The sequence below is a fragment of the Ziziphus jujuba genome, chromosome 12 (genome assembly GCF_031755915.1).
Source record: "Ziziphus jujuba cultivar Dongzao chromosome 12, ASM3175591v1".
NCBI lineage: Eukaryota > Viridiplantae > Streptophyta > Magnoliopsida > Rosales > Rhamnaceae > Ziziphus > Ziziphus jujuba.
The window spans coordinates 5,181,825-5,191,805 of record NC_083390.1 but is presented as its reverse complement, the minus strand read 5'-3'; the positions used below and the strand labels follow the sequence as shown (position 1 = coordinate 5,191,805).

General features: G+C 36.8%; 3 protein-coding genes across 5 annotated transcripts; 2 read left to right on the top strand and 1 right to left on the bottom strand.

Annotated features, from left to right (window-relative positions):
• The first annotated feature begins 698 nt into the window (after positions 1 to 698).
• On the top strand, positions 699 to 2,804 carry LOC107428458 (cytochrome P450 71B26-like). The gene is made up of 2 exons (XM_016038989.4): positions 699 to 1,834; positions 1,950 to 2,804. Exons 1-2 carry the CDS (start codon positions 917 to 919, stop codon positions 2,583 to 2,585), a joined length of 1,554 nt encoding a protein of 517 aa, XP_015894475.1. The 5' UTR covers positions 699 to 916; the 3' UTR covers positions 2,586 to 2,804.
• A 792-nt stretch (positions 2,805 to 3,596) lies between these two features.
• On the top strand, positions 3,597 to 5,549 carry LOC107428461 (cytochrome P450 71B10). Of its 3 annotated transcripts, none has more exons than XM_025078107.3 (3): positions 3,597 to 4,020; positions 4,097 to 4,647; positions 4,746 to 5,549. In XM_025078107.3, exons 1-3 carry the CDS (start codon positions 3,708 to 3,710, stop codon positions 5,379 to 5,381), a joined length of 1,500 nt encoding a protein of 499 aa, XP_024933875.2. In that variant the 5' UTR covers positions 3,597 to 3,707; the 3' UTR covers positions 5,382 to 5,549. The 3 variants fall into 3 exon arrangements, with proteins under 3 accessions (XP_024933875.2, XP_015894477.2, XP_048318966.1); XM_048463009.2 differs by having other exon boundaries at positions 3,636 to 4,020; positions 4,381 to 4,647; XM_016038991.4 differs by having other exon boundaries at positions 3,635 to 4,647.
• A 202-nt stretch (positions 5,550 to 5,751) lies between these two features.
• On the bottom strand, positions 5,752 to 9,770 carry LOC107428436 (uncharacterized). The gene is made up of 5 exons (XM_048463008.2): positions 7,719 to 9,770; positions 7,544 to 7,620; positions 7,282 to 7,393; positions 6,959 to 7,075; positions 5,752 to 6,347 (listed from the first exon to the last, which is right to left on the bottom strand). The coding sequence occupies exons 1-5, from the start codon at positions 9,135 to 9,137 to the stop codon at positions 5,994 to 5,996; spliced, it is 2,079 nt and encodes a 692-aa protein (XP_048318965.1). The 5' UTR covers positions 9,138 to 9,770; the 3' UTR covers positions 5,752 to 5,993.
• Between the last annotated feature and the right edge of the window lie 211 nt (positions 9,771 to 9,981).

The window sequence follows — 9,981 nt, the reverse complement described above, 5'->3', positions numbered from 1 at the left end:
CATTGTTTAAATTTTTTTTCTTTTTTTGTGTTTAGGTTAAATTTTGAAAATAAAAGAATTCAAATTTGAATCCAATTAGCTAACTCCAACTCCATAACCTAAACTATACTTATAGTGTCATTGTATTAGTTGTTTTTATAATATTGTTCATATATGATCTTAATCGAATACCACATTTTATTAACTTTTCCGATCTTTTATAACTTTCTGATCAATTTTCAAATCTATCATTTCATTCGATGTTTTTTTATTATATATTTTTTCCTTGTTAGGCATACATGTTATTCATACCCAAATATATATAAAATATATATATATATATATATTATACATATATTTAAATCGACAAAATATTAGATTTTTAGTAAACATTTGTTCTTTGTTTGATATGCAAGTAATAAAGTAACCGTTTTGTATGCTGTTTGAAAGAGAATTAGCTATGGATTTTTAAAATCATGAAATTGATGGTCTAAAATCCATAGAAAATAATTGATTTTTTTAAAGAGATAAAGAAACAGAGAATTGATTCTTATATAGGTAGATAGAATTAGAGATGGTAAATAGCAAAAAAAAAAAAAAAACAAAATTGAATTAATTACTTTTAGAAGAAAGCTTAAATAGAATAAATGAAACATTGAAAAAAAAAAAAAGTTGGCTTTAATAAATAACCATAATATCTCATGGTGACTTAATAAACAACCCTAACATTTGAAAAAATTGTAAAAAGTGCCATCTCACTTTCTATTCACACTTTTAGCATAGATAATATAGATATGGGATTGCTAGTGTGGTTAGGACACGCCTCATCACATTTTCGCTTCCCATACTACACCAGATTTTGTTAAAATCAGAATATCCTTGTATAAAGATAAGAAATTTTTGTTGCAGAGAGCTTTGTTAAGCTGTGACAAATTAAATGGCTCTAGATGCTTCAGTGTTGCTTCTGTTTCTACTTCTTCTCCTACCTCTGCTATGTTTCATGAAAAAGAAGCCAAAAGTAGATTGTGTACAGAAGAAGAACCTCCCACCAGCTCCCCCAAAGCTTCCAATAATTGGAAACTTGCACCAGCTTGGAGCTTTGCCTCACCAGTCTTTATGTAAACTTGCCAAAAAATATGGCCCTGTAATGTTTCTTCAACTGGGAAGTGTACCAACTCTCATAATCTCCTCTGCAGAGGCTGCAAGAGTCGTATTAAAGACCAACGATCTCAATTCTTGTAGCAGACCTCCATTGGCAGGTGCTAGAATACTCACTTACAATTATCTAGACTTAGCTTTTGTAGCTTATGGTGATTATTGGAGAGAGATGAGGAAAATCTGTGTTTCTGAGCTTTTCAGTGCGAAAAAAGTTCTGTCATATCGGTCTATTAGGGAAGAACAAGTTGATTCTCTTATCAATTCCATATCTGAGTTATCTGAATCATCTTCTTCTAGTACTCCTGTTAATCTTACTGAGAAGCTCTTTTCCCTCACTGCTAGTGTGATTTTGAGGATTGCTTTTGGAACAAGTTTCCAAGGGAGTGGTTTCGACCGCTATAGATTTCATGAAGTTGTTCATGATGCTGAGGCCATGTTAGCAAGCTTTTCAGCTACTCAGTTTATTCCTTATGTGGGATGGATTATAGACAGGCTATCTGGTTTACATCAAAGATTGGGAAGAACTTTCAAAGAGTTGGATCGATTTTTTCAACATGTAATTGATAATCATCTCAGTTCTGGAAGAACACAGCAAGATCATGAGGATATTATTGACGTTCTGCTGAAATTTGTGAAAGAGCAAACTGGCTTTGCAGCTGCTACGATCTCTCATGAAAATATAAAAGCGGTCCTCCTGGTAAGAAATATCACTAGGTATCTCCTAAATATATATGTACACTTGTTTTGCCTTATATTTTAAATAAAAATCCAGATGTTTCTTTCTTCTAATTAGCTGTGAAAATGTGAAACAGAATGTGTTTTTAGGTGGAGTAGATACTGGAGCAATTACTATGATTTGGGCAATGGCAGAGTTGGCTAAGAACCCAAAACTGATGAAGAAAGCACAAGATGAAGTTAGAGATTGCATTGGAAACAAAGGGAAAGTTGGTGAAACTGATATTGATCAGCTTCAATACCTCAAGATGATAGTGAAAGAGACTCTAAGATTGCATCCACCGGCTGCTTTCCTTCTTCCAAGAGAAACTATTTCTCACTTCAAAGTCAATGGTTATGAAGTTTACCCAAAAACAACAATCCAAATCAATGCTTGGGCAATAGGACGAGACCCGGAATATTGGAAAAATCCTGAAGAGTTTATACCAGAAAGGTTCAATGATAGTCCTATTGACTTCAAGGGACAACATTTCGAGTTCTTGCCTTTCGGATCGGGTCGAAGAATCTGTCCTGGAATAACCATGGCAACTACTATAGTGGAGCTTGGACTTGCAAATCTGTTGTACTGGTTTGATTGGAAGTTGCCTGATGGGATGAAAGAGGAAGATATAAATATGGAAGAGGAAGCTGGTATTTCGCTTACCATCTCTAAAAAAACTGCTCTCAACCTTGTCCCTGTCAAGTACTCTGAAGTACAACAGAAGATAGCCTGAGTTCGGGGGAAACTTGTAATTCAAGGAAATATCTTTTTACATATCTCATGGTATTTTGTTCGTAATAAACAATCTTAATTCTGTTGCTTTGGTTAGCGGTTAATCAAAACCCTTAATAGCTCTTTTGGTAGTTTTTATGTTTTTGGTCTTCTGTTTCTCTTATGAATCCCTGTCATTGAAAAGTTATATAATTTGTGAAATGTACGAATGGATTACGTAGTTATGAAATCAATATATATAGAAATGAAGTACACATTAAAAAAAAAAAAAAAAATTCAACACAGATTAGCTCATTAATTCTTTTTGGAATCTTTTATTGATTAAAACCAGAAGGAACATTTCCAATGATATCATGTTCATGTGTGTCTATTAATGTCAATTCAATGGGAGTTGAAACCTAGGAAGTGCAGGGCCAAGATATTACTATGGGTAGGTCGCAATGATTTCTCTAGGCCCATTATTATTCCTCCTCGACCTCATCAGTGAGGTCGGCCAACCTCTTCATTGATTTCTCAGCTGCATGTCTTGCTTGCTGTCTCTTCTTTGAACATGACCTTTTCCCACTCCAACATAAATTTCCTTTGTCTTTTTCAAGTTCTGATATGACAGAATCCAAAATATTAGGCCTCAATTAGTTCAATGCCGGCTACTTAATACTAATTAAACAACCATCAAAATGGATTTGGAGCTTATAACATGTAAACTTTTTGCAAACTATCAAGCTCCCCTTTGGATAACAAATCTAGTAACATAACCACAGTGGAATAAGTTCCAAGTTTTGCCCATCTAAGTACAGGTTTTCAAAAATAAAAGGGTAATATTTAAAACATTACGCTTATTTATAGACTTTTTTAACAATTTATTTTTGGACAAGAAGATTGTGTTTAATGGTTGAACATGAGAATTAGTGAGACGTTGGATAAGGAAATTGGGTGTTATTTATTGGGTATTTTGATTACCGATAGTGGTAGATTGACAAGTGGACAAATTGCCAGATTTGGGTTTAACAAGTTTGTCAAATCTTAAGCTTTTAATTTTCCCTTTTTTTGAACAGTCCAAATGAAATTGAGTATCCCCACAAGTAACTCCTTCCTTGCAGACATGGACTTCGACTAGTTATACATGAAGAACACTGATTTGCAGACATCACAGATAAGCTTCAATGGCACTAGATGCTCTAAACATGTTGCTTCTTTTTCTACCTCTATCTCTATTCTTTTTCACAAAGAAGTTGAAAGCCGTGAGACAAAACAACAACCTCCCACCTGGCCCTCCCAAGCTTCCAATCATAGGAAACTTGCACCAGCTTGGTACTCTGCCACACCAATCTTTATGCAAGCTTGCCAAAATATATGGCCCTGTAATGCTTCTTCAACTTGGCGGTGTCCCAACTCTTGTAATATCCTCTGCAGAGGCTGCAAAAGTCGTCTTAAAGGTTAATGATCTTAACTCTTGCAGCAGACCTCTATTGCCAGGAGCTCGAACACTCACTTACAATTACCGAGATGTAGGTTTTACGCCTTATGGAGATTACTGGAGAGAGATGAGGAAAATCTGTGTTCTTGAGCTTTTCAGTGCGAAAAGGGTGCAGTCATATCGGTCCATCAGGGAAGAAGAAGTTGATTCTCTCATCAATTTGATATCTGAATCTTCATCTTCTGCTACTCCTGTTAATCTTACTGAGATGCTCTTTTCCCTCACTGCTAGTATAGTTTTCAGGATTGCTTTTGGAACTACTTTCGAAAGGAGTGGTTTTAATAACCATAGATTTCATCAAGTGGTTCATGATGTGCAGGCTATGCTGGGAAGCTACTCAGCTGCTGAGTTCATCCCTTATGTGGGATGGATTGTCGACAGGCTCTCTGGTTTACATCAAAGGTTTGAAAGGACTTTCAACGAGTTGGATCGGTTTTTCCAATATGTGGTTGATAATCATCTCAGTGCTGAGAGAACAAAAACAGACCATGAAGATATTATCGATGTGCTACTGAAATTAGTTAGGGAGCAAACAGGGTTTGGAGCTGCTCAGCTCTCTCAAGACAACATAAAGGCAGTCCTTTTGGTAAGCAATGTCTATATTACAAGTGCTTTTTGATCTTATTGGTAAAAGAAATTGAGCCCTAGACTTGTTTCTGCTTATTTGTGATGTTTGTGAAACAGAATGTGTTTTTAGGTGGAGTGGATACTGGAGCAATAACCATGATATGGGCAATGGCAGAGCTGGCTAAGCAACCAAAACTGATGAAGAAGGCACAAGATGAAGTTAGGACTTCCATAGGAAACAAAGGAAGAGTCAGTGAAAGTGACATTGATCAGCTTGAATACCTCAAGATGATAGTGAAAGAGACTTTTAGACTGCACCCTCCAGCTGCACTTCTTCTTCCCAGAGAAACCATATCACACTTTAAAGTAAATGGTTTTGAAGTTCATCCTAAAACAACAATCCATATTAATGCTTGGGCAATCGGACGAGATCCTGGTTACTGGAAGAGTCCTGAAGAATTCATCCCTGAACGGTTCGTTGATAGTTCTACTGATTTTAAAGGGCAACACTTCGAATTATTGCCATTTGGGTCTGGACGAAGAGTTTGTCCTGGTATTTATATGGCAACAACAATGGTGGAGCTTGGACTTGCAAATCTGCTATACTGGTTTGATTGGAAATTGCCTGATGGAATGAAAGAGGAAGATATAAACATGGAAGAGGAAGCTGGTATTTCACTTACCATCTCTAAGAAAATTGCTCTCAACCTTGTCCCTGCCAAGTACTCTGGAACGCATCAGAAGATAGCTTGAGGAGAAACCCGTACCTGTAGAAGATCTGCTTTTAAGAGTATAAGAAGCTACTATTTTTTCATGATAAATAATCAAAGTTCTGTTGCTTTGGTCAATAATCTAAACCAGTAGTAACCTGCTTGCGTTGGGTCTACGTACTAAAATAATATGCATTGTAAAATCTCTCTATTCAAATGACTACCAAATTTATTCAAAAATAAAATAAGATAAAAAGGGAAACTGAAACCTAACTTGATATTCTGACAATTCATTCGTAAATTACGATTCCATATGTTCATATGATATAAAATGTGCAACCTCTAAGCATTTATTGTGTTCTGTTTAATTCATAAAAATGGAGAGAAGTTGAGTAAGATGGAAAGCAAGAACAGAAGAAACAAAAAAATTCTGTAATTGCCATCTGTAAGCATGTTCATAGTCATAACATGAAAATAGAGAAACTTCTAACTAGGCATTCAAGTGAGAAAAGATTGATCAACTTTATCATTGCAAACAAAAAAGACATGGAAGAATGAAGATGCTCTAAGCTAATTTTTTTTTCACTGTACTCCTTCTGAAAAATCACAATAAATACAAAAGGAAAAAAGGAACCAAAAAAAAAAGAAAGTATAATTATAAAAGAGGTTCAGAGAGCTCCATTTCATTTGAACTTTGTTGTTGCATGTCAGACCGGCTGGAACCTACAAAGTCCAGCCCCAGCCATTGCCATGGCCAGCATACATATCTAGGCCCATTTCTACCCCTCCTTGTGTCTTCCCGGTTTTCAAACTCTTCAAGCTGACGGGTAAGTTCCTCTAATCTTTCCCTAAGCCTTGATGCCCTCGTGTCTGCCAACCTCAATGACTTCTCAGCTGCATCTCTTGCAGCCATGGCAGCTGCTGCTGTCTCTTCCTTGAACTTGAGCTTCTTCTCTGACTCCAAAATAGCTCCCTTTGCCTCCTCAAGTTCCTGCTTAAGTGCTGACAGCTGCAGGAATGACCAAAGTCAAATTGAGTTTCAACCAGAACTAATGTTGAATCATGCTACTAGAACCAAATGTTAAATATTAGATCAGTTAAAGGATATTTGATTAAATACTTTTAAGAGACAAACTAATAGATACAATCGTACAATTGTTAAGAGTTATGATTTGCACCAATGACCTATGCCTAACCACCCAGCCTTTGCCTCTTTACCACCTAATCCAACTTCCAACTTCCAAGGCTTAAGGGCCAAAACCTAGAATTTCAATATAATATCCAAGACTTGTACGTGTGCTCTATTTCTTAAGAATCTGATAGCTATTCTAAACCATCTTGCATGTTTTTCCAAAGTTCTCCTTTCCTGTTAATTGACATTGGTTGTCTTGTCTTATCTATATTCTTCACTTTTTGCACTAAATTCACTATTTCTGATAAATGCAACAGTTATATAAGAAGTCCTTATTCAGAAATTGATCCCAAAATCATGAGCAATTTCAAGTAGCTGTTCTAGTATTCAATTTCTGAAGAGTATTAACAAAGACATCTAACCTATAAATAATAAATTGTTCAAAGTGATTGAGTGTATACCAAGCAATATTAATAAAGACATCTAACCTGTGCCACAAACTCTTGTTCGACAGCCCTACCAGCAGCAGCTTCATCCTCTGCTGCCACTTTCCATCTTGTAATTTCTTCTTCAGCAGCAGCAATGTCCATCATTAGTCCTTCAATCTGCAACACATTTAAAATAACTTATAATCCAATGCTGTAAAATGCGAATAAAGGACACATATGTCTCATCTGGTTGATTCATGAACAGTGTTCCGCATAATTATTTAATTTATACGAAATAATGATATTATAATCAAACAGCAACTTATAAAGAATGTAAAGAAATATTATTTGCTAAAGGAACTGTCAACATGTAAATAACATACACTTTCATTTGCCACTCTCTCCTTCTCTGCAAGTTCCTCAATTTGATGCATTCTATGTTCAAGCTCCTTGGCTTGAGCCTCCATGTGATCTTTAAGTAAACTCGACTCTGCCCTTAATACAGAAAAGCAGTAAAAGATAGCAGAAAGATAAAATGTCAGGATATTAGAAAATGTAATTTATACACAAATTTAAACATGAGAATAGGGTGCACTTGTAAACATCAACATACATCTGTGGTATAGTTTGAGCAAGATAGATTACCTTAATTCCTCCACAGAATGCTGGAGCTCAATGATCTCAAGCTGAGATTCCTTAACAATATTCTCCAGAGCACCAGCCTGTGCGTAACGGATTAATATATCTCAGCAATGACAAATGGGGCTTTGAACCATAAACCAAAATTCAGACAACACAAACCACTTCCAACATAACTTACCAAATTATATATTTCATCTTCTGTCTCATGAGCATCCATTTTGTCATTAGAAGTTGGAAACCTCCCCCCAATATGCTTACTAAATTTGAAATCAATTCCAGCCTCTCGTAAACCATTCTCTGCAACTTGAAACAATTCATTTGTTTTGGTAGATGGATTTGATGTCATCCTCTTGGACAAAGCACTCCTAAGCAAAGATCCAATATGTTCTTTTTCCTTAACTAACTGAGATACAGTTTCATCCAAACTCTTAATTTCACGATTCTTTTCATCGATTGCATCCTTTGTCTTTTCAATAACAACCCTGGTCAATTCATAAATGGATTCCATCCCAGCTAAAGATGCACGTATGTTCTCCTCCATATCTGTTTGTTGAGGTAGAAACAATGACTCAGCAAACTCTGACTGATCAAAATTATTGGGATCGACAATCTTCATAACATCACAAACCCGGTCATGTATTCTAGAAACCAAATTCAACTGATCAACCAATAAAGGCCTCTGTGCTTCCATTTTGGATTCTACATTCGTCAACTTATAATCACACTCACTGGCTAGCTGCCTCAACTCTAAAACTTCACTCTCCATCTTACTCAACTTCTCCGCGGCTTCTCTTTCAGACTCAGATATCTTTCCATCCCTCTCAGCAATCATCTTCTCCAATTTCTCAACAGCAGAAGTTTTCTCCGAAACCTCATCTCTCAACCCACTAATCGTGGCCTCAAGCTGAGAGACCTCAATGGCAATCTCGTAATTCCTCTGCTCCATTTGCTCCCTAGTTTCATTCCTAGACTTAGCAGTGGCATCATTCTGTCTGAGTAGTTCTTCCACAATCTCATTCGTCCTCTTAATCACACCATAAGCAACAACAGCCAAACCTGTGTACTTGTGCGAGCGAGGCAATCCCGAAGCTCCAAAATTCTTGAAATTACTGACTTTTGCAGATATCTTCTCGATGCCAGTCTCAAGCATATGCGTGGATTTCCCAATATCTGACCTCAATCCGTCCCTTTCCTTCACTGCCTCCTCCAATTTCTTCTCAATCTCTTCCCTCTGCTTCAAAGCCTCGTCTTTTGCTCTATTCGCTTCGGCCAATTCCGCAGAGACTTTCTCGCAGGTTTTCGAAACCTCTTCCTTTTCGCGCACGGCCTCGTCCTTCTGCCTCGTGCACTCGTCGCGCTTCTTTATCATCTCGTGCGCCAAAACCTTCAAGCGGTTGTACTGAACTTGCAAATCGGACTTAGAATTCTCCGCTGCCTCGCGAGCCTGTCGCTCACGATCGAGCTCGGCGAGGAGCTCCCGGTATCTCTCCGGCGAGATTTCATCGGCGGGCGGAGTCTTGATAACGATCGGTACCGGATCATCGCCTTCCAGATCGCTGAGAACTGCGTCGGCGTCTTCATCTCCGGCACCCGCCATTTTTTTGGTTTTATACCAGTAAATTAGCTATTGCCGATTCATAAAAAGCGATCAAAACCGCTAAATTCTTAGACAATATTCCTCTAATTGATTTTGTTTTCCAAAAACAATCGCACAAAAATGGAATGACCAAATTTCTTGCGGGTTTAGACAAACCGAATTGTATAGGAAAATCTTATATATATATATATATATATATCGGAAATTGGGATTGACAATGGGAATCGGTATTGCTTTAGTATTGGAAGCGCGATTGAGTAAGTGAATTCGTACCTTAAGAACCGAAGAAGAAGATGAAGAAGATGAAGAAGACGGAGCGACGGTGCGTAGCAGAAAAAGAACGATAGCTACCAACCAGTCTCTCCTCCTATTTTCTCCGTTCTTTAAAAAATAAAAAGATTAATTAAGAAATAATTATAATTATAATTAGGAAGTTGGATGTTTATGAATTATAATTATATCCACAGAATGATTATGACAAAACCGTCGTTGTGATGCTGCCACGTAATTGATTATTCTATTCGGAATTTTCATCGAACGGACTGATTGAGGAGATCGGTATTTACGGTGATTGACCAATCCGGCAAGAGACTCAAAACGATGTACAGTGTGAGAGAAATAGAGAAAGAGAGAGACTGAAAGAGTGAAGCTTCGGTCTTAAGGGAAAGCGAGCGGACGACGACGTTGACATCCTACTTAAATAATGGTTTTTTATTTTTTTTTTAAGATTTTTTTAGCACAATGTTTAGTTCTTTTTTTGTTTTGCTATTGAGCTTTTGCAATTTTTAAAGGAAAAAAATTAGATATTTAAATAAAATTATTAATCAACTTTGTGAAATAAAAA